At 51.8% G+C, this 24,399-nt stretch overlaps 1 protein-coding gene across 11 annotated transcripts in view; it reads right to left on the bottom strand.

The window, feature by feature from the left end:
* Positions 1 to 24,399, bottom strand: part of PACSIN2 (protein kinase C and casein kinase substrate in neurons 2) — a 145,195-nt gene that overhangs the window by 17,330 nt on the left and 103,466 nt on the right. For all 11 annotated transcript variants that reach the window (XM_055252553.2, XM_055252558.2, XM_055252551.2 and 8 more), the window contains exons 3-5: positions 7,097 to 7,253; positions 4,329 to 4,564; positions 2,026 to 2,181 (exon numbers count right to left, since the gene is read on the bottom strand). In XM_055252553.2, the coding sequence (XP_055108528.1) occupies positions 2,026 to 2,181; positions 4,329 to 4,564; positions 7,097 to 7,253 (549 nt within the window). The remainder of the gene's footprint in view (positions 1 to 2,025; positions 2,182 to 4,328; positions 4,565 to 7,096; positions 7,254 to 24,399) is intronic.

Raw genomic sequence — 24,399 nt, 5'->3', positions numbered from 1 at the left:
TTACCCAGTCTGTGTGCTGGATTTTGGAAACTGCATCAAGAAGGGTGGTGGGGCAGGACTGGCCTCCTCTCCAGAGCTCTAGGCCCACAAGGACCTCTCACATCCTGCAGTCACTGGCCAGACCACAGAGGCAGGGAGGGTCCCAGGAGGGAACCCACTATAAAGTGTCCCAGTCATCCTGCCAGACACTTACGTCCAACCTCGCGCCCTGGGCCTGTTCTGCAAAAGCCTGAGTTGATGTTCTGGGTGGCAGTCAAACATGAAAGGCCTCTCTTCCTCTCCATCTCCGTCTCCCTTTCTCTCACACAGGCACGCCCCTGCCCAACATGGAGAAGCCTCATCTTTCCTCTACGCACCTTTTTGGGCACCTGATTCCCTGGGATTCTGGCAAAGGCCCGAGAGTTCTCCGGGACCTTGTGCTTCTTGAGCCCAGGTGCCCCCCACTCAGTAGTTGGTTCCAGGCTCCTCACCTGATCCCACCGTGGAGGCACCTGGGCTGCTTCAAAAGCCCAGATTCCTGGCTCCAGCAATGGGAGTGAGAGGGGTTTCCCAGAGGATTCTGACACTTGGTCTGAGTGACGAACTCTCATATAGATGACGTGTTCCCCTTGCTACGCCGATGGCATAGCAGTGAGGAACAGTGGAGAAAGGGCGTATGTATGGGCTTGAGGTCAGAAGTTCCTGCTCTCACCTGCTGGATGGCACATGACTTAACCTCTCTGATCTTGGTTTCCTCATTCACAAAACAGGGATGCCACCACCTAACTGACAGGGGCCAGGAAAGGTTGGTGGGTAGTGAAACCAGCTTAGGCCTTCTGCCTCCCCTCTGCCCATGTCCTCTTCCTGGAATGCAGCCTCTCTCTACCTCATTCCGTCTCTCTCTGCAAATCCTGGTTGGGAATCTCTTCTCCAAACACTGAGGCAGGGCAGGCCCTCGGCAATGACACCCCCCAGCCCTCACCCCTTATGGCTGAGCAAAGGAGGGGAGGTGGGGCCGAGGGCTGAGCCCCTCCCTTCCTGTGAACTTTTAAATCACAAGACGATGACGCTGTCTAGTCTTAAGTCCTGTGACTCCAGGACCTTCCAGGCAGAATCACTTATCTACACCTGTGGAGCACATAATAGTTTACACAATGATTTCTCATTAACCCATGGGGCAGAAAATCTCCCCTTCACAACAGAAATGGAAGGGCACCAGGATGCCACAGTGCCTGGTCACGGTCTCTCCTTGGCCAAAGACCACCCTTCTGCCACCCCTGGCTCCACAGCCTCTGCCTCACTTTTGGGGCCTGTCACTGTGGAGACTGCGGGGCCCCTCCATACCCCTCCCACCTGGCTCCCCCAGACAAGCGCTCCCAGCCTGCAGTCCCTCCCCCAGGTATCTGCCCCCAGCTCCTCTCCCTACACAAGCAGAGCAATCCTTCTAAACCATCTCACCCTCCTCACCTCCTCCCTGACCCCACCCAGGCTCAGGCCTTCCTCAGTGGCTCCTGGTCAGCAGCATCCTAAGCTCCTTACTCAGCCCGGCTGTCCAGGCCACTGGTGATTTGGTCCTCATAATCCTCCATACCAGCTCACACCACACCCATTCACACCCACCACTGGCCACAACCATTCACACCTGCCACCAGCCACACCCATTCACACCCACCACTGGCCACAACTATTCACACCTGCCACCAGCCACACCCATTCACACCCACCACTGGCCACGCCCATGTTGGCACAAGCAGCTCCCTGCAGCAATCCCAGCTGTCCTTGTGTCTCTGAGCACCAAGAGCTGTCTCTTACCCCCGGCTTGCCCAGAGCCTGGCTCTGCCCCTTGACTGAGCAGGTACAGTGGCTATGGTGAGGTGAGGTGCTAGGGCACTCACCTGTGGCCTTCTTGAGGACAGGGGTGTGTTTTATTGGCTATTTATCCCTCTATCTACCCATTCACCCAAGCAGTTACAGAAGGCTATGTGCCAGACACGTGAACAACTGACACGGTGACACTTGACGTGTAAAAACGAGTGCACAATTTACCTTAAGAACATCTTGCTTGCACTTTTCTATCTTGTCTTGCAATTTCTTGAGCTGTTCAGGGTTGAGGGATGGGTCTGCCTTGCTGTTGGCTTCTCGTGAGATCGCCAGCTTCTCCTCTTTGCACGCTGCATGGTGGGCTTTCTTTGCTGCTTCTACCTACAGGGAGAATGAGTTCCTGAATGCCATGTCGCTGGGAGTTCAGGATCTTCACTAGAGGTCACACAGACCATGGAAATGCTTGTGCTACCAAGAGGGGAGGAAAAGGCAGGTACAAAATTGCATCTATACTATCACAGCAACTAGTCACAACAGGAACGCACTCAACACATGTTCACGGAGTACTTGCTTGCCCCGTGCGTGGTTCGAGGCACCAGGAACACAGCAAGAAACACAAGGCCTTTGTGAAGCTTTCATTTGAGTTGCAGGAGGCAGATACATACAGTATAGGAAAAGTTACATGCCGGAGTCAATTAGAGGGCATTAAGTGTGGGGGAGGACAACAGAGACGGAGCATGGGGTGGGTGGAGAAAGCCCCTGAGATGACATGGAACACGCACATGGAGGGGTTATGGGCATCCCAGGAAGACCATGCCAGGCCGCTGGATCGGCAAATACAAAGACAGTTCCAAGGAGGAACATAGCATGAGAGAGAGGACCACACTGGGGGGGGCAGGGCGATCGGCCACATTTCCACTGGTTTTAATGGCTTTTACACACACACACACACACACACACACACACACACACACACTCTTAACAGATCCTTCCTTATTTGAGCCAAAGCTACAAATTTCATTCTAGAGGGAAGGAGGAGTTTATAGCAAAGGCTTCGTGAGACACAGACAGTCTCATTATGAATGGGGCCAGGGACAAAACAGAAGAGAAAGGAGATGAGACAAAAGCTAAGACACAGAGAAAAGGAGACACAGAGAAAACCATCCGGAAGGACAGAGGCATGTTCTGGATGATTCTGAGGAGGAGGAGGAAGGCAGTGCAGGGCCAGAGAACAGCTGGGTGTTGGGGGTAGCATATCTACCATCGAGTCCATTCCAGCAAGGAATGGAGGGTGAGGCTGCAGGCAGGGGCGGGGCACACAAGCTGAGGGCTGGGGTGGACAGATGACAGCCTCCAACTAGCCAAGGCTGGACAAAACTCAATGGCTTTGGTCGCTACTTTTAGAAAAACAGGTTATCAATGTTATTTGAAATTTTGGGAGAAAAACCCATGCAAGAGAAAGAAAAATGTAAACTAGTTCTTTCTATCATCAAAGGGACTTGAAAAAAAAATATGGTGAAAGCAACTTTATTAAGAAAGTAAAGGAATAAAGAAAGACTACTCCACACGCAGAGTGGCCAAAGGGACTTTTTTTTTTTTTTTTTTTTTTTTTGAGATGTAGTCTCCCTCTGTCACCAGGCTGGAGTGCAGTGGCGCGATCTCGGCTCACTGCAACTTCCATCTCCCAGGTTCAAGTGATTCTCCTGCCTCAGCCTCCTGAGTAGCTGGGACTACAGGTGCCTGCCACCACGCCCTGCTAATTTTTGTACTTTTAGTAGAGATGGGGTTTCATCATGTTGGCCAGGATGGTCTCAGTCTCCTGACCTCGTGATCCGCCTGCCTCAGCCTCCCAAAGTGCTGGGATTACAGGTGTGAGCCACCGCGCCCAGCCAGGACTTTTAAGTCTCCAGCAGACACTTCCCCAGGGTTGGGAGAAGTACTGTTAGTGGTTAAGAGCTTGGGCTTTGAGCTCTACCACCAATGTATGGTTCTGATCCTCAGTTACGAAATCTGTAAAATGGGTTTGTAGGATCAAATTTAAAGAATGCCCTGTAATTCGAGCACTTTCGGAGGCCAAGGTGGGTGGATCACCTGAGGTCAAGAGTTCGAGACCAGCCTGGCCAACATGGTGAACCCCAGTCTCTACTAAAAATACAAAAATTAGCAAGATGTGGTGGCATGCGCCAGTAGTCCCAGCTACTCGGAAGGCTGAGGCAGGAGAATTGCTTGAACCCGGGAGGCAGAGGTTGCAGTGAGCTGAGATTGCACCACTGCACTCCAGCCTGGGAGAGAGAGTGAGACTCCGTCTCAAAAAATTTAAAGAATGCACATAGAGCATTCAGCATCTTCAACCTGGGTAAATGTCAGCCACCATGGGCTTCTAGCCTGAGGAGTGGCTTTATCTCTACCAGGTCTGGCCTCCTGTGCCTATAGCCAGTGGCAGGAAGTCCCAGGTGCAGGAGGGGGTGCTGCTAGTGGGGTGCCAGGCAGAGCGAGGCCGGGCAGGGAAGCCTGCAGGACGGATGTACCTCTTTCAGCTTCTTGGCCCAGGGCTTCTGTGCCTTCCGAAAGCCGTCCTCGGCTTCCTTGGTCTCCTTGAAGCCGCCCATCATCTGCTTATGAAAGGCTTCCTTCTGCCAGTTCTTGATCTTCTCGAAGTCATCGTTCATCAGTGAGGCCTTCACCTCGAGGTGCAGCTCGCTCACCCTCTCTGCCTCAGACATGAAGGCCATCCAGGCCTTCTCCACAGTCCCGTACTGGGGCCCTGTGCAGGGGAGAGAAGCTGCGGGTCACTCAGCGCCGGCCATGGTGGGGTCTCCTCTGCTCACACCTCGGCTGTTCACTGTGGGCATTTAGACCACAGAGGGTTTCCTTTCGGGGTTTCAAATATTTTTCTCTCAGGGACTCTGTGCCTTTTTCAGTTCCTGAAGCTGAATTTGCTCTGCCCCTCATGTTAGGAAAATTGGGGGATTACATGCCTTTCCTTTATTTTTATTTTTGAGATAGAGTTTCGCTCTTATTGTCCCAGCTGGAGTGCAGAGACGCGATCTTGGCTCACTGCAAACTCTGTCTCCCGGGTTCAAGCGATTCTCCTGCATCAGCCTCCTGAGTAGCTGGGATTACAGGCGCCTGCCACCACACCTGGCTAAATTTTTGTATTTTCAGTAGAGGCGAGGTTTCACCATGTTAGCCAGGCTGGCTGATCTCGAACTCCTGACCTCAGATGATCCACTCGCCTCGGCCTCCCAAAGTGCAGGGATTACAGGCGTGAGCCACCGCGCCCGGCCATGCCTTTCCTTTATTTAAAGCCACTGAACTCTATAAAAACTCAAATTTCCACATCGTAGAAGTCTTAATTTACTTAAAGGTGGCCAGAGAAGGGGGGACTTTCTGAAGTGAGCAGACGCTTCTACCCCATGCCAACGCTTCTCCTGGCGTGGCTATCAGCCCTGCTTGGCCCCTGGCTAGCCCTGCACTGCCTTCCTCTGCAGGACCGTGTTCATTCACTCCCAGAAAGAGCCTGGCTCTGAGCACAAGCTCGAGAACACTGTGGAATGAGGACTGTCCCCTCAGCAGAATGGAAGCCCATCCTGCAGGAGGAAGGAGAGGAGGAAACAGGAGCCTGCTCTGGACCAGTATGGCAGGAGGGGCTGAGTCACCTCTCCCTACTCACTGTTCTCAGTCCCCGAGGCTCAGGAAGGAAGCCCTAATCCAGGCTGCCATTTCTATTCAGGGGGTAGGGTGGGGTGGCGTGAGGCTGGAGGGAGGGAGAGCCACAACAGAGCTGGGGTAGAAATCGAGAAGATCCATGGCTGGTCCTCAAGGCAGTCACAGGGACAGTGACCAAGTGCGCTGAGTCATGACAGAGGTGGGCTGAGGGGAGGGCGGGCTGTGAGAACCCAGAAGGAGACATGTGACTCTGGGGCTTGGAGACAACAGAGAACAGCCCCGGAAGTTGGACCTCTCTGTGCCTTCGTGTCTACAAAATGAGCACACTCCTGTCCTGTCCACGTCACAGCCAGACCCACAAGGTGAGGGTGGTAAGGGTGCTCTGTAAACCTCAAGCTCTGACTGACAGCTGGATCCTGGGAGAGGGGCTGCAGCAGGTGGAAATGAAATGACGACAGTGCCATCAACCAAGGGAGCTGACCTATCCTAGGCCCCTCCTCTGCCACGTGCCTGCTCCACAGCCTGGGCACATACCCTGCCCTAAGAACTGTGCTAAGCCCACAGATACAACCCATGTCATCACCACGGGAAAAGACAGGCAGCTGGACTAGACCTGGCTCGCGTGGGACCTGGCTCCCCTGATTGGCTGAGGACAGCTGGTCAGCACAGGAAAGCCTGCCCCAAAACACACCTTGAGAAACCCACGGTGCTCTGCTTCTGCACCGGAAAGGCTGTAATCAGTCAAGTTCCCCCTTCACTGCTGGGAAGTGTGTTCTAAGCATGGCCCCTGTCCACACAACAGTGGCACTAATAAAGCTGCAGAATCTTCTGAGCTTTTCAGTGGGGACAAAAGGGGGTGAAACCTCTGCCATACAACACCTGTAATTATTCCCTTAAAATTTAGACTCCGAAAGACTGCCAGGTGTTGCCAGCTAGTCTTATCTGACCTGCTACATGGCCAAGTTTAAAAATAAACAGCTCTCAGTGTTAGAAACTAAGGTGCAGAGCAGCAAGGCCTTCCACGTGATAGGAACTTACCCGAGTTCTGAGTTAACTCGGCAAGTGCAAGTGTGTCCTATGGATGCCAAGGGCTGTAGTCCTGTGTCCCCAAGGAAAGCGGACAAAAGCTCACGGAGCCTGTGCCTGCTGGTGATGGGCACTAATGCTCCCCATAAAAATCACACCCTGCTCTGGAACTGGGAAATGCACTCTTGCCCCAATCTTTTTTTTTTTTTTTTGAGACGGAGTCTCGCTCTGTCGCCCAGGCTGGAGTGCAGTGGCGCAATCTCGGCTCACTGCAAGCTCCGCCTCCTGGATTCATGCCATTCTCCTGCCTCAGCCTCTCCAAGTAGCTGGGACTACAGGCGCCCGCCACCACGCCCGGCTAACTTTTTTTGTATTTTTAGTAGAGACGGGGTTTCACCGTGGTCTTGATCTCCTGACCTCGTGATCCGCCCGCCTCGGCCTCCCAAAGTGCTGGGATTACAAGCGTGAGCCACCGCGCCCGACTCTTGCCCCAATCTTAAAAGACAGAAAACTGGCATAGAGAAGGTCACAACATGCCCAGAGACCCTAGCTGGGGTGTAGCTGCCTCCAGGCCACAGGACCTGTGCCAGGGCCTCCCTACCCTTCTCCACGAGCTGCCTCCAGCGCCGGGCCCACTCAGTGAGCTGCTGCGCGTACGCCTTCTCGATGCGCGCCCGCTCATGCAGGCAGTTCATGAGGTCGCTGCACAGGCGGTGGCCATCATCGATCCGCTTCACAGTCCGCTTGTAGTTCCCGACCTAGGAGAGAGAACCAGCTGGGAGGCAGGGGGCTTGGGGCAACCTGTCCTTGGCTGCGGCACAAATGGCCTCCATGCCAACCAGGCCCTGATGCACCCCTGGGGTCATGTTTACCACACCCCTCTCCCAGAGTTTGAAAGGCACCCCGTGTAGTTAGATAATGAGCCTCTCTCTTTTGATTATTAATAAGATCATACACATCAGTGCACGGGGGCTTCTCAATGTTCTTTAGATTGGGTACTAAGTAGAAACTGGGCTGTGGGTCAGGAAGGGAGGCTGACTGGCTCAGGAAGGGCTACCATGGAGGAAGGGGCAGGGCTGAGGATGCCTAGAAGGGCACCTCACACAGATTGAGGGGCTGGGGCCAGCTTCCTGGAGTAGGTGACATCTAACCAAAGCCTTCTGCTTTGATGTCATCCATCACGTGCTGGGTTATTACTTCCTAATCATAGCTGTAAAAACTTTTCCACTTCCTGAGCACCTACCATGTGCCAGGCGACCTGCTAGGTGTTTTACACCTCCAAATACTGTCTCCCCTACCTAGTAGGAATAAGTGTCCCCATTTTACAGATAAGGAAGCAAAGGCTTAGAGAAGTTACGTGGTTTGTCAAGATCCTGCAGCCACAGTGGCTAGGCTGGAGCTGAAGGCAGTTTTTTTTTTTTTTTTTTTTTGAGACACAGTCTCGCTGTCGTCAGGCTGGAGTGCAGTGGCACGATCTCGGCTCACTGAAACCTCCGCCTCCCAGGTTCAAGCGATTCTTCTGCCTCAGCCTCCTGAGTAGCTGGGACTACAGGCACGGACACCATCACACCCAGCTAGTTTTTGTATTTTTAGTGGAGACAGGGTTTCACCATGTTGGCCAGGATGGTCTCAATCTCCTGACCTTGTGATCCGCTCGCATCACCCTACCAAAGTGCTGGGATTAGAGGTGTGAGGCACCGCGCCCAGCCCAAAGGCAGTTTTTCAAAGGGTTCCAGGTAGGACTGTCTTGATGGCAAAGCTTTGTCAGGGCTAAGCTGAGTTTTGACTGCCTTTTTTCGTATATGAAAAGAAAAACTAGTTCATCTAAGTTATAAGTAATAAAAGAGTAACTGAGGAAATGTTAATGGCTAATTTGGGGTGAAAATGAAAATGTTCGATATGTTTCACTCTTTGAGCTGCTGGCTTGAAAGCATACAGTCGCTGATAACTTGAGCACCCAGAGGAAATATGACAGAAAAACGATCTCTTTTCAGCCTTTTTTCTCCCATTGCCTTCAAACATCTTAGTCAACCCCTTGTCAGTTTTACCTTTTCTAAAATCTCTTTGCCTGGCCCTGCACAGAGATGGGCAAGGGGAGGGAAGGGGGCTGCAGCACCTGGAGGAAGGGCTGTCCCTGAGGCTGAGCTACATGGGCTGAGATGACTCCACTCCTATGAGAACCAGAATCCTGGTGAAAAGCAAAGACCCCTGGAAGGCGGTTAGCCTGGGCAGCCTTCTCCAGAGGCAGATGAGACTTCTGGCTCTGCTCATTCCCTCCAAAGGCCTCCCCCAGCAAGGCTGGCAGCTCGGCAGCTCGTCAAAACATGAGCTGAACCTGAGCGTCCACTCCAAACTCGAGCAGCTCCCGTGAGGAAGTCGAAAGTGAGCATTTTCACAGCTCACTGGAAGTGACATTATGTGGTCGTTTCCCTTAAAATGAGGCCTTACTGTCATTTTGAAATTTACAGCAGGACGAAAAAAATACCCAACAAGCAACTCAGTATCGCTGAGCTGGTGGTAGGAGGAGCTGAGGTAACACAGCCCTAACTTAGCCTTGACAGTCGACATGAAGCCACGACCCAGAGCTGGTTTTCATCTGCCTATTACCAACGGTATTCAAATTGGTAATTACCATCAAATCATGTATTTTGGCTCTCTTGAAACCTGCTTACCTCTCTGATTTTCAGAATCGTTGGTTAAAGGTTTAGGGAAAAGAAAAGGATATTTCTTAACAAGTCACATGTTGGTACCATCCATCGGCACACATAGGAGCTGCAATACACATTTACATGACAACTCTTGAAATCTGGAAAGCCGCGATGAATACAGGAAGAGTGTTTCCATAAGTTCACATTTCAGGTTTCCAAGTAAGCTCCCAGTTGGTCCTAGAGGCTGCAGAGGAGCCTGTGCTGGTCCTGTGACCACTGCTGGGGACAAGAGGCAAGCTGGCTGAGCACAGAGCCAACGGGAGAAGGGGAGTATGCCAAACAGTTGGGATCGACGCACCCCAGCAACATCGGCCCTGCTGTCCCGTTAATGAAACGGCTGTGTGGTGGCTCATGATAGGCCATCACTGGAAGTCTCTATCGCCATAAACCACCAGGGACAGAGCAATGTGGCCTTCCTACTTCCCTGGGCAAAGCACTGCAGTCGTCCCAGAAGCAGAGCTACTGCTGGCTGTTTCTCTAAGTTGAGATGGAATCTACACACAGGCAAAACTGCCCACTACAGGGTACACTTAGATGAGTGTGGACAAACATATACCGCTGTCTACTGCCTCCATAGCAAGGAACAGGACACTTCCATCTCTTATGAAGTGCCTTTGTGCCCCCTTGCAGCCCATCCCCTCCCCACACAGCCCCCAGCAACCACAGACATGATTTCTGCCCCTTTTCCAGGATGGCAAGGATATATGGAATACACAGTATGCAGCCTGGCTTTTGAGACTCGCTTCTGTCACCCACCATAATGCTTCTGAGACTGATCCACGTTGCTGTCTACGTCAGAAGGTCACTCTTTCTTACTGCTAAGTAGTATTCAATTGTGTAGTTATGCTACTCTTTTGTTTATCCATAGTCTTCCTGCTGAAGGTTGCTTGGGTCATTTTCAGTTTGGGGGAATTATGAATAAAGAAGCTATAACGTTCATCTATTGGTCTTTCGTGGGGACACAAGCTTTCATGTCTCTTGGGTGAATACCTAGGAGTGGAAATGTTACATGGCACGTGTACGTTTAACAAAACTGCCGAACTGCTATCCAAAGTGAATGTACCGCTGTGCATTGCCATCAGCAACATATGAGACTTCCCTGTCCTGCATGCTCCCAGCACTTAGTCTTGTCGGGTGTTTTGTTCTGTTTTGTTATTTTTAGCCATTCTACTTAGTGTAGCAATACGGCATTGTGATTTTAATTTGCATCTTTCTAAAGTCTAATACTGAAAATCTTTTCTTATGACTATTTGCCATCTATATGCCTTCTTGAGTAAAGTTTTTTCCTTTTTTTTTTTTTGAGACAGGGTCTTGCTTTGTTGCCCAGGCTAGAGTGCAGTGCCACAATCATGGCTCACTGAGGCCTTAACCTCCCAGGCTCAAGTGAGCCTCCCACCTCAGCCTCCAGAGTAGCTGGAACTACAGGTGGGCACCACCACACCTGGCTAATTTTTGTATTTTTTGCAGAGACGGGGTTTTGCCATGTTGCTTAGGCTGGTCTTGAATTTCTGGGCTCAAGCGATCCTCCCACCTTGGCCTCCCAAAGTGTTGGGATTACATGTATAAGCCACAGCACCTGGCCTCTTCCCTTTTTAATACATTTTTTTAAAAATCAAAGGTATAATAATGACTAGTTTTTAAAATGCAAGAAAATTAATTTTCAAATATTTGACAAATCGATCATACATTAAAATCAGCACATATATAGTTAACTATTTCTGCTCTATCAGTTTTGTAATTAAAAACCTCTCTTCTACTTTTTCAAAACATGAGCTTGTTTTGGGATAGCCAAACGGCAGAAAACTTTAGGTAGAAACTGAATATAAGCATGCTTTCCTCCAAACATATTAATTGCTTCATTCACAAAATCCTCGTTTTTGAACCAGGTATGAAGCTATGTTCCTAACTTCCTCTAAATTCAGGCTCACTCCACTCAGAAACTAAGCTGCCAAAGACAAATGCTCAGCATACATGTGCCTGGACATCCCTTCACTCCCCTGAGGGACTGCCTGGCAGACAGAGGGCCAAGCATGTACCTACTGAGGGACTCAGCGCTTGGGCACAGGGCACTGGAACTGGGGCACTGGGAGGAGGGGGTGAGAGGTATCCTGAAGGCAATATCCAAAGGGCATCTTCAAGGACAGGTAGGAGGCTGGCCAGATTAAAGGTGAGGCCACGGAAATAATTCCAGGCACAGGGAACAGCACCGGCAAAAGGAAGGTGTGTCCACATGGTGACCCTGGGGCCCTGAGAGAAGTCAGCTGGGAATGGAACACAGAACACAGGGAGCGACTGGCAATGAGGAAGGGCAGATGCTGAGAAACTGGGAAGGCTAGGCCTGCATCCGGAAGGGTGTCAGGCTTGGGGATTGGTGGGGCTCAGAAGGCTGGTGGGGGTGGGGACATCCTGGAAGGAAGAATTGAGAGCAGCCTCCAGAGAACGGGGCTGCTCAGTGGAACCCAGGGCAGGCGAGCCGAAAAAGGGAGCTGCCCATCCTCCAGGTGGAGGATGTGGGGACAGAGGTCATGGGATCCCTGGCTCCCAGACAGGTTTCTCTGCATACAGCACCCCCACCTTCTCCAGGCTGTGCCCACCTTGGGAAAGAGAACCTCCTTCCTTTTCTTTCTTTTTTTTCTTTTTCTTTTTCTTTTTTTTTTGAGACAGTTTCGCTCTCGTTGTCCAGGCTGGAGTGCAATGGTGCGATCTCGGCTCACCACAACCTCTGCCTCCTCGGTTCAAGCGATTCTCTTGCCTCAGCCTCCCGAGTAGCTGGGATTACAGACATGCGCCACCATGCCTGGCTAATTTTGTATTTTTGGCAGAGACGGGTTTTCTGCATGTTGGTCAGGCTGGTCTCAAACTCCCGACCTCAGGTGATCTGCCCACCTCAGCCTCCCAAAGTACTGGGATTACAGGCGTGAGCCACTGTGCCCGGCTGAGAACCTCCTTTCCAGGGTCCTCCGGAGGCTGCTCTCCTGCCTCCCAGGGATGGACCTTGGGGGCCACATCCCTTACAATCAAGCTCTGCCTCCAGGGAATCCACTCCCTTCCCCATGCCCTTCCCCAAGCCCAGGACTCGCCCTGCCGTCTGCCCTCCTCCAGGCTGCACTCACTCCCTCTCAGTGAGCCAGGCTTCTAATTGTTCCTCTGAGAACCCAGTGTCAGCCAAGCCTCAGTTTTAAAGTCGGCTAGGATGAGGTGGTGGCTGGAATCTCAACCATCCCTGTGCAGAAACATCCGTGCAATCAGGAGCAGAGAAAGGGGCTCTACCTGAAACCCAGTGGCTTATCGTCACAGGCGTGCTGGGGGGACTATCCGAAGAGGCCACATCGGCTCCTCCTCCATCCTGCATGCATCTGTTGTAAACAGTCCAGAGGTGCCTTTCACAAGAACGCTGGAGAAGGTCTGCTGTGCAGACACAGGACCATGCCAAGCTCTGTGGTGCTCCCAACCCCTAATACCTTCAGACTCTGGGCCCTAAGAGGGTGTGGACCTGTGTCTTTCTAATCCACCACTCTTTCTCCATTGCTTTCCACAGGGTCTACCGCACAGCAGGCACCCCATAAAAATGTGAGGTAAAACCATAACATGACCAGAAGAAAATGTACACGAATACCTTTGTGACTTAGGGTAGGGCTCCTTAAACAAAATTTTTCTTTTTCTTTTTTTTTTTTTTGAGATGGAGTCTAGCTCTGTTGCCCAAGCTGAAGTGCAGTCGTGCGATCTCGGCTCACTGCAACTTCTGCCTCCCGGGTTTAAGCGATTTTCCTGCCTCAGCCTCCCGAGCAGCTGGGATGACAGCACGCAGAGCACACAGAGACGCCTCTGTATGTGGGTGCCCAGAGGGATGCGCCTGAGAACAGCAAGGCAGCTCTACGGCTGTGGACTGGCACCAGGGAGCGGGAAAGGCCAAGTGTGGGCAGAGGTGAGTGTACAGCACCCTTTACTGGATATACTGGTGCAAACAGACTGGGCAGGCCTCTGTGCACAACTAGGCAGTCATTAAGTCATGAAGCATGCAAGTGCCCTACGATGACCCAGCAGCTTCATTCTGGGCTTAGGTCCCCACAGAAGTGTTCCCTTTGGTCCCAGGACAGGTAGGGGTCCTCTCCCTGGGGAATGCACAGGTAAGCATGGGGCCCAGCAGTGCAGCGGGAGGAAGGATGTGCACGACTACACCAACGCACTGACCCAGAACAGAAACAGAATGAGGTGGGGTATGATGCCATTTATATCAATTAAGAATGTGTGCACATGAAGTAGGGGTACGAAGTTTATGAGAGCAGATGCTAACAAAAGCTGTGACATTAGAAATGGGGAGGGGGCCTAGGTATCAACTGCAGGTGGAGAAAGAGAGACAGGAACGGTTATTGATGAGCGAGTCCCCCTCCTACCTGCCCCCATCCCAGCTCTCTGTGAAGTCTTGGCTCCTTTTCCCCACGCAGGCTTCCCTAATGCAGCCCGTCCTTGCTGGAGCACCAGCATGGAGCACCGGCCCAGTCTACAGCACCTGCACCCACAGACGGGAGACTCATCTGAAGACTCCTGCCATCTGGTCCAGCTGGGGACCATGATGGCCCTTCCGAACACCGCCCCCATGCCCCTCGGGTCACAGTTCATCTCAAAATTGCCTCAAGCACATTAGCCTCACTTCCCTAGCTAGACTGCAAGCCTCCCAGCAACAGGTACCACACACTGAGTGATTTTCACTAGTGATGGCATCATAATAGAGCATGCCCACACTTGGCCAGGCAGGGTACTGACAGTTTTACTGTCACCCCACTTAATCTTGTGACAGTGCTAGCCAGGGAATACTATTAATGTCTATTTTTAAAAATTAAATTAAATTTTATTATTTTATTTGCAAGAAGGGTCTCACTCTATTGCCCAGGCTGGAGTGCAGTGGCACAATCACAGAGGCGCGACCTTCCTGTCTAAAGCGATCCTCCCGCCTCAGCCTCCGAGTAGCTGGGACCACAGGTATGTACCACTACACCTGGCTAATTTTTTATATTTTTTGTAGAGACAGGTTCTTACTATGTTGCCAGGGCTGATTTCAAACTCCTAGGCTCAAGCAATCCTCCCAACTTGGCCTCCCAAAGTGCTGGGATTACAGGCATGAGCCACCACACCCGACCTACTGTCCCTATTTTAGAGAAAAGGAAACTGAAGTTTGAAGAGATGCAGTCACTCATGGTCATGCAACAGAAAGAGAGGCCACCTGCCCAAACCTCCCTCGGGCCAGGATCAGAGCTGGTGTAAACTGAGACTTACCAAGTCAACATGAGATGGTGCGTGTGCTTCCAGCCAGCCCTGTGGGCTCCAGCAAGTCACAAACAGAATTCCAGACTCCAAGCAGCACACAGACCCTGCTCCTGTCCCCACCATATGCCAACGAAGTTCCAGGAACCCCAAGCCTGTAAACTTCTAGGACCGGCTGCCAAGGATGACCTTGATTTTAACCTCAGGATGATCTTCCCCTTTAATCTGTGGCCCTGAAGGCCCAAGCACCACAACTGCTCCCTCTGCACCCTGGAAAGGAAGGGTCAAGGGTGAGTCAGCTGTGCCAAGCTGACCTACAGAAGAGCTCCTGGTGGTACCCCTCGCCAGGCAAGCCCATGGAACCAGAGTCAAATGTTTTATCCAAAGCCGACCAAGTATGCCAAGAAGCTCTAGCATCTCCTCTGTCAGCCTGGCAGACAAGGATGAGGCAACTCTTTAGGAATTCCTTAATTCCAATTCTGCAGTTGGCAACAAGACGGGCAAAATACTTTCGATATCTTGTTCAAATCCATTGGATTTCCCAGCCCTAACAAGACCTCCTTCCCTTCACCTGCTCTCACGAGGGGAGCAGCACAAGATCTGGCCCTCCCCGAAATGTGTAACTTTGTACAAATCCCTCTCCGTATATTTCTGTCCTTTCAGTTGTCAGGCAGAGTCAGAGCTATTCCTGTGAGGACCAAATGGCCCAGGATAGGAGGGGTTTACACTGCAGGGTAGGTTTCTTCTCAGCCAGCTGTGCTCTCCACCTGCCACGGCGATTGCCTGACAAGACTTAACTTCTTGCTAAGCCATTTCTTCACCCTGTCTGGGGGTCGGGGTGGGGGGTGAGGTGAGCCTTCACGACTCCAGGGTTTCTGATTGAAGATGATGTTCGTGCTTCCTGGCATACCTGATCAGCTCTGGGTCAAACATTTGACTCTGGTTCCATGGGTTTTGCCTGCAGGGGCACCACCAGGGCGTCTTCCTTCCGTGGCTTAGCTCGGACCAGCTGGCTCACCCCTGGCCCTTCCTCTCCAGGGTGCAGAGGGAGCAGTTTCCAGTCCGCCGATGCCACCAGCTGGCTGGCTCCCGACTGAAGCATTCATCACTCCATTTCTGAGTGTCTGGCAACACTCTCTTGCCACTGAGAGGTATTTAAGGAACATCCACTGTGTGTGAAGGGCCACGAGGCCCTACAGATATAGTGGTGAACAAACTGCCATGGGACTGTCCCTCATGGAACTTATGGCCAGAAAAAATAATGCAATGAGACAGTGACACATTCTGAGAAGGAACACTCTGGGTGGTCAGGGCTGCCTGGAGGAAGCGACGTTTGAGGCGGTAGCTGAAGGCAGCTCTGAGGCGAGGCTGCTTTCTCACAGCTGAGGAAAATGCCATGAGGCCCACGGAGAGTGAGCTGGGGGCTCTGCTGCCCCGGGACACTTCCCCCACAGATCACCCCTCCCCCTGGTGGACATGTGCTGTCGCATGCCAAAATGCATCAAAATAGTGAGTTCTGAGGGCAATTACTATGCCTCTATATGTCTCCATCGTCCATGCCAGGCAGAGAGAGGACACTCTATCTTCTCAGAGCCCAAATAGTGCTGGGAGCTGGGATTTCCATTCCCCCTGGAAAGGAAGGGACTGAGAAGTTGCTGAGATCTCAGAGGCATGGCCAACCAAACAACTCATGATCCTTTATTAGTTCTTTTTTTTTTTTTGAGATGGAGTCTCACTCTGTCGTCCAGGGTGGACAGTGGCGCAACTCGGCAGTGGCGCATCTTGGCTCACTGCAAACTCTGCCTCCTGGGTTTAAGCGATTCTCCTGCCTCAGCCTCCCAAGTAGCTGGGATTACAGGAGTGCGCCACCATGCCCGGCTAATTTTTGTATTTTTAGTACAGACAGGGCTTCGCCATGTTGGCCAGGCTGGTCTTGAACTCCTGACCTCAAGTGATCCACCCATCTCAGCCTCCCAAAGTGTTGCGAATACAGGTGTGAGCCACCGCGCCTGGCCTATTTATCAGTTCTTAATCCTGCGAGTCACATGAGCTCTCTCCATAGTAGCTAAAAGGAATCAACTCTTAGCACGTCATCAGCCAGTAACTTCATGGCCCGCAGAAGAGCAACTCCCGGCGCTTCTGCCACATTCCTGAGAGAGTCACGTAAGCACAGCCAGCTGCAGGGCCTCACCGGGCCTTCACTGCAGCTACAAAACTTTCAGGGAAACCCAGGGCCTGAGTTAGTTTGTCCCTAAGCCACCCCGTGTCCCAGGCAGCTAGGGGGGGCTCCAGGACTGAGTCCCTTCTCCTCAGGACTGTGCCCTGCAGAGTCACTACCTCTCACCCACCTTCCCTGGGGAGGGTGTGCGTGTGCCTGGCAGATGTTGTATCCAGTACACACCTGCCAGGCGTCCCCATGGTGACAGCTTCAGGCAACTTTCTTCCAACCTATCCTAACCCCTATACTGAATCTTCCTTGCCAAACGGGGATGACTGTTGATATTAGGGTTGTGAAATCTGTGATGTGTGTTTGAAAACACCAAAGAGTAACAAGTGTCCTTGAAAAACCATCTAGTCCGTGCCTTGCTTTCAGGTGCCAAACTGCAATTTCCATATCTTCATTTCTATGGGATTCCACTCATCCTGGTCCCCAAACTTCCTACGAGCTTGTCCACCACTGGGCTCCCAACTTGTCTCAGCCCTGGAATGTAGGCCCTACGAGTTCCACACTTCGGTGCTACCTTGAACCACAAGCTCAGACTAACACCTAACCTCACTGGGGCTCCCCATCTGCAAATGAGGTGATACTATTTACCTTGCAGGGCCCAAGAGGGTTAGAGATTCAGAATCGCCTTGAGTCTGATCTGCAATCCAGGCTCAATTCTGACCCAGCACTAGTCCTGTCCTTTCCTTGGGGCCTCACTTCTGTCTCAACTTGGGGTTTTCAGTTCTTGCTCCCAACACTGACTGGCCATATCCTCTGTCCCTGAAACCTGTATCCTTAAGTACGAAGGTGAAGAAAATGGAGCTCACTACCCTGAAAGCACCCCTCGCTGTCTGATCATTTAAAAGCATGAATCCCAGATTTCAACAACCTTAAAGACCCATTGAGTTACGAATCTTTAACTGAAATGTTCAAAATGACAAAATAAAAAATAGATGACACAGAAACCCAGAAATTGCAATTTTCAGATCCTAACTCCAAAGGCAGAACACATAAAATAAACAACATAGAGAGAAAGGATGTGTTTACGCAAAGCTGTGTTGAACTAGCTCTTCCTCAAGGCCGTCGGCCAGGCTCCCCATGCTCTGCTCCCTTGGTGCGTGTTACACAGATGTCAAGAAGGCCCCCCGACACCCTACATGGTGTTCACATGCACAGCATATGCCGCCCTGTGTGCCATCGCCCCCAAGACCCCATCCTGGAGCCCTGGGTCTCTGGGAAGACATGCACTGCTCACTCGCCTTCAGCCAAGCACCCAGCAAGTGGCAGGAATTTGGTACGTGGCTGCCGTTTTTGCTCTCCCTCACTCCTCAGGGAGGCGCCCCCACTGATGCAGGCATCACCTTGCTGGAAGAGCTGCCACGGCGAGGTCACCTGCCTGGTCCCTAAGCTCGCTGAAGACCTGAGGCTTTTGGCAGAATTCCCGAGGCACCCCCTGACTGACGGGCAGTGTAAGAGACATCCAAAACTGGCTTGACCCCTAAGGTCCAAAGCCGATGATCTAGTGGGGAAAGGCCAGCTGGGAAAAGCTGGAGGATCAATTCTTCCAGGAAGCCTCCCCGCCTCCTTCCGTTCCCTCCTCTTCCCAGTTTGGTGCTTCCACAGCCCCCCATACTGCACTCCAGTCTACCTCCACCCTGGCCCTAGCCCCCTGCACCCGAATCCTGGTTTACTTTATGACTCCTGTTACCCTACCAGTCCCCGCTACTGGAATGTGGGCTCCTCTCCCCATCTCTGTACCTAGGCACCCCAGCTCCGCCCCCCTGCACTGTGCCCAGCTCAAACAATCGTTTATCCACAAATGTCTCCATGGAGCTAAGCCCACCACAGTCTAATGAGCATTACGGACCCCACCTGCTCTAAAATGAAAGGAGATTTGTTACTGAGTAGAAAGGAAAAATATGTCTCTTCAACAGTTTTAAAAAGTTATTCCGACATCACTGAAATCAAGTAAGAAAATAAAATTTTATCTTCATTTACAGAAATGCATAAAAAAAATTTAAAAAATTTTGTCTTCAGAAGACAAGCTTCTTGACAGCACAAAACCCCGAAGTGCTAAATTGTCTCAATGCAAAAACCAAAGAACTCTTTCTCTGCATTCAGAATGATGGCATTTAGACGGGGGGAAGACAGGTCTGTCTGCACGACAGAAGGAAAGGTGGCCTCATTCATCCACCTTTTCCTGTCTCCGCGTGTGCGATGCTCCCGCGTGTGGCTGCAGAAATGGTAAGTGTAGAGAGGACACTCAGAGACCACTTGGGCTCGGGAGTCATTTAGACTTGGCCTTGCCATGCAGGTGTCCTGTGACCTCAGACAAGGTCTGGGTGTCAACAGGCTCAGTGGTGCCGCTGGCCCAGTGCCCAACTACCAGAAAGTGCTGTCCCTGGCCTGGGCAGCCCATCACAGAACAGCAGCAGGCCATCACTGCTGGTTGAGCCTGATCTGCGACGGTGCACCCCAAATTCTGCTTTCTCTTCCTCCACTAAAAGTGGAACTTGATTTTTCCCAGTATCGGGAATGGCTGAGCACGCAGGCCAAAGACAATGTTGTAGATGTCGTACACCAAAGGGCATGAAAGAGCTGAAAACAAAATGACAGATTCGACGGACTGCAGCAGCCAGCCAAAATAAATTGCCCGGCTGGCTCCCTGCAGTGCTCCTGGGTGGATGGGTAAAGGGGATCGGTGCTGGTCGGGGCTGGTCCCTGCCCTGTTTGCCCTAAAAGCAGGAAGCCGCCTGTGGGGACCAGGCCAGTTCTGCAGCTGCTGGAACCCAGCGGGAGAGGCTCCTGTGAGACCTTCAGTCATATCTACCTGACCACCCACCGCCACCCACTCCTTCAAGTATGTAAGTCCCTCCCATGTGCTGTGCATGGCACCAGGCCCTGGCAACACTAGCCAAGCAGGGTCTCCCTGCTCCTGCTGAGCTAGGGGACAGTAGCCATGGACAGGGATGGCAGCAGTGCTGAAAACTGTCCAAGGGAAATGGCAGTCACTTGTGGAACTGTCTTGTGCTGCTGCTGGCCTGTGAGCTCCAAGAGGACAAGGGACTGTCCCTGTCACACTCATCTCTGTGTCCCAACCCCAAGCTCAGGCCAGGCATGAGCCTGACTGACCAAGGGGGACAAAGGACAGCTTGGTTAAAACCCATCACATCATGAGAAAAACCTCCATTACTGGGTAGAGATTGGGCAGCAAAGGCTGCTTTCTGCTCTAATCTCAACGTCAAAGTCTGTCCAATGTTGACTTCTGTCTGTTTTCATAAGCGTCCAAGCATTGCTTAGGTTGTGTATTCTAAACTGTGAAAACCACCCATTCAAAAACACGTAATTCTGAAGAGTCATGAGATTCAGGGTCAGCCAAACTTGGCCAAGACAAAGGCAGCCCACACATCGAGGGCCCTGATCTGCCCCATAGGACGACAAAGTCTATCTGAATCGTAATGGAAATGTCCACTATAGCTCAGGGGGAGGGTCACCCACCAAAGAAGGGCAGGATCTTAGGAAAACTATTTTCTCACTGGCTTAGAAGAAATTCACATGAATATAACTCATTTCTGAAAAAGGTAGGTATACAGTGGTCTGAAGAGCGGGCTGCAGCAGCCTGTTCAGAAATCCCAGAACGGCCAAATACCATCAGAAACACAACTCTCCCCAAAATAAGGATAAGAACCTTAAACGAAGATTATGCAATATATACCATGTCTACATTTTGTGTGTAACATCGGGTTAGGAAAAAGAGTTTTTGCCAAAAGAGAAAAAAAGTACCACACACAATTTTAGCCTCTTTGTGGGTGTTCTCTGTAATTCTTACAACCATCCTGGAAGGAGGAAATTAGCAATGCCATGTTACAGCCTAGGAAATGCTGGAGAGCACAGAGGAAGACTGCCCAAGCCTGTCCAGAGCAGTCAGAGAAGGCTCTTCCTTTCCCAGAGCAGCTCCCTAGGAAGGAGATGGAAGTCTGGATGGAGGAAAGAATCCTCTAAGCCACACCAGGTAGGGTCACAGATCTTTGTGGATGGGAGCCTGGGGTGGCTCAGCTTGGCTGGAGCCCAGGGCAGAGCTTCTCAGGAAGAGCCAGGGAGTCCAGCTGGCTGTCAACACATGCTCATGTCTTGGCCATGCTAAAGAGTATGTTTCTATTTTGAAGGTGATGCAGAAAACTGAAGCTTCCCAGCAGGGCAGGGAGCCGTCCAATCTGCTTTTCTAGATGGGCTATCTGGCCGTGGGGTGGAGGCTGAGGAGTTGATGCCTTAATCCTTGCTCATGGTTCAGCAGATACTAGTTCGGTGAAAAGAAAGAATTAATGGTAATTTTTAGAAACTTTAGTGAAACTAAGGTGGGCCACTAACCTTCTAGGAGCCATGTGTGAGCACGGTGGGGTGATAATTAAGCTGATGCGCACCCTGTCCCGAGGAGCCCGTGGATGTGGGCACGCTGCTCCCGCAAGGCTGACACAGGCAGGCCATCACACGGAAAAGCCCGTTGGGGTTGGCGTGCATGGAGGTGGCTGGGCAGCAGACAGAGCCGGTCACTGCTGCTGAGCATGAGGTGGTACTGACATTTGCTCGCTTCACACTTGCGCTCAGGGCACTGCTCTGCCGCCTCCTAACTGCTCTCCATACAACAGTGGCTCTAGAAGGCCCGAGGCCGTGCTCTCATATGGGGTGCCCAGGACGTAGCCCAGGGCCTGGGTCACGGCAGCTTCTAAATATGTGTCCTATAAAATTGGTATGGAAGGATGGGGAAAGTATCACTCCACATGGATGATGAATATGAAGGCATTCTCACGTGATGAGCTGTCCTGCAGTGCTAGAGTCTGAGAGAAACCAGCCCAACTCAGAGCAAGTTACAACAACCTACAGGGAGCGCCTTCCTGGCAGGGAACAGTAAATGTTGAGAGTCACGTGCCAACTCTTCAGGGCTAACATTCCCAGAATATTTGACACAAGATACTTATGTTCTCTTCATCTCCCCAAATATTCTTCTCAGGGGCTCTTTGTACCCACAAGATAGTGCACAGAGGTCAGACTCAGCCTGGGTTCATCCAGAAGATCTGAGCTCTAAACGCACAGACAGCTGACAGCTGTGCAGAAATCACGCCTCCGGGGAGCTTTTGTTGAGGCAGACTCAGGCTCCAGTTCCTAAAATAAGTGGCGTCTGCCCTCCTAGCCTGGCCCCCAAGGAGCCCTGAGATGCAGGCAGCGGCTCTCAGCCCTGCTAGGGACAGACCTGCCATCCGGTTCCCAGAGCCTACTGAAGGTAAGGGAGGCCAGGAAGCACTGGTGACACTTGAAAAGCCCCACGGCTCACAGCCCAGGCCCTTTGTACACCAGCTCCCAGAACCAAAGAGAAGGCCTGGAAGCAGTGCCCAGAAGCAGAGGGGCAGGAGGAGGGCCCCTGGGCTCCTGCAACAAGTCAGGAAAACTTGCCAGAAGCAGCCAAGCTGCCCCATGCCCTGCTGTGAAACCTGTGAGCAGGCCAGACCAGGCTCTGACTTGCTGAGGGAGCGACCCACGTGGGGAACTGCCTCCACCTGGCCCCCGCCACTGTAATTCCACACGACTTCCCATCTTGCTCCAAAACTGGCCCTTAGCTCCAAAAAGGTCAAGGTCCTCAGCACTCTTTAAGACCACACTCCTTCAGGCTCCAGACTTGGTTCCAACCTGGAATGCCATCCCGTCTACTTGTTCCCAATTCTTGGCCCAACCCTACTCAGCCACAGGCCTCCTCTGCTGACCCTGCCCAGCAGACCATGTTACTGAGAGGCAGAGCTGGGGGTGGTCCCTCCTGCTCTCATACTCCATCAGCATCTTCTTTGTGGGAACTGGATCCCCTCTTCCCTCTTCCTCTTTTTATTTTCCCCCTATATCTACAGGGTTGGGGAATGCAGGAGGTACTCCTTCCGAATATGCATTAAATAGCTCTATTCAGTATCATGTCCCTGTGGGTAACCTCTCCTCCCACAGGTCAGTATGGGTTCCTTCATTCGTCCAGCAAGCATCCGAGTGCAGCAATGTCCCTGTCCCATGCTGCCTTTCCTGCCCTTCCCCCAGGGCAAACCCAGCAAATCCTACAGCACCTGGCATGCTGACCTGCCTAGTGTCTACTTTATTCCTCCAAATGTCACAGCCAAAGGCTCCTGGAGGACAGGGCCACACAGAAGATGGCTCTGGAATGACATATTCCAGTTAGTATCTTTTGGTGGGAAGGAGTAAAATTAAACACCAAAAACTTTTCCACCTCAAGACCACGAGGCTTTCTTTGGAAAAGTGTCCTTCCATGGGAAAGAGGAACTTGCCACCTGCCTGGGAAGCTGTGCAGTTGGCAGTGTGCACCTGAGTCTCTCAGATCCCAGCAGGCCATCACTGAGCAGTCGCTCTGCCACTCAGTGAACATCCGTCATGGAGGAGGCGGACGACCACAGCACTGCGGAGTTGATACCAGCTGGAGTGTAATTTCGGGGACAGCATCACAAGCTGAGCAGAGCCCGCCTAAGCATTTTCAGGCAAAAGGAGATGTTCTTGTCTACTGACATTATTGCGGTTGAGAATTTAACAGGGAGCATAAGAGCTTAATTACTGGACTTGTTAAAGCTAGTTGATTTAATATATGCTGACAATATACACTGGCAACGTTCACCTAAATGTTTTTTAACAAGCAGCCGAAGACTTCTGTAATAGCACTATATCTAGCTACGTAATTTTCCCAGCAGTTTCTACCACCAAGTGGGTAATGAAGACAATGCCACCAAGGGCACTGCAGGAGCAGACATTGTGCACACCGACTCCCTCAGCTCCCATGTCAGAGGGAAGGGCCCCCACCAGCCTTGCCCTGACGCCCTAAAACATTTAACATTTATTCATTCTTTTAACCCTCACAATACTAGGATATGGGTACCGTTATTACTCCCATCTTATAGATTGGGAAATGAAGGCAAAGAAAAATCAGTAACTTGCCCAAAGCCATACACAGGAGTAAGTGATCAGGCCAGCAGTCAAACCCAGACCTCCTGGCTCCAGAGCAATGTATTCCCCTGTCCCCATTGCCTCTTCCGGCCTATCCCTCACAAGGAAGGGCCTTTTGAGTGTGCTTGTCCTGTCTGCACCATCACCACCAAGCTCAAGGCAGGGAATGATTGATGCCAGCCAGCAATGTCACTACAGTTACAAAAAAGAAGCTCCCCAGGCCGGGCGCGGTGGCTCACGCCTGTAATCGCAACACTTTGGGAGGCCGAGGTGGGCGGATCACAAGGTCAGGAGATTGAGACTACAGTGAAACCCCGTCTCTACTAAAAATACAAAAAATTAGCCAGGCGTAGTGGCGGGCGCCTGTAGTCCCAGCTACTCGGGAGGCTGAGGCAGGAGAATGGCGTGAACCTGGGAGGCGGAGCTTGCAGTGAGCCGAGATTGCGCCACTGCACTCCAGCCTAGGCGACAGAGCAAGACTCCGTCTCAAAAAAAAAAAAAAAAAAAAAGAGGCTCCCCATAACTGGAAAGGTTTCTATCTATAGTTTTGGTTCAGTGTTGAGAACAAGGGCCTGCACTTCTAAAGCGTGGAGAGCTCACAGGAAGGCTCTCACAGCTGCTGCAGGCTCCATGAGTGCTCCTGCACTAATGAGGCCACAGCCTCTCTGGGGGGGCCAGCCAGCGGGACCTGATTACTGTGAACCTGTACCTGCGAGTGGGGGCAGAGGCAGTCCTGAATTCTAG

The sequence above is a fragment of the Symphalangus syndactylus genome, chromosome 18 (genome assembly GCF_028878055.3).
Source record: "Symphalangus syndactylus isolate Jambi chromosome 18, NHGRI_mSymSyn1-v2.1_pri, whole genome shotgun sequence".
Taxonomy (NCBI): Eukaryota; Metazoa; Chordata; class Mammalia; order Primates; family Hylobatidae; genus Symphalangus; species Symphalangus syndactylus.
This window is presented reverse-complemented; position numbering and strand designations above follow the sequence as displayed.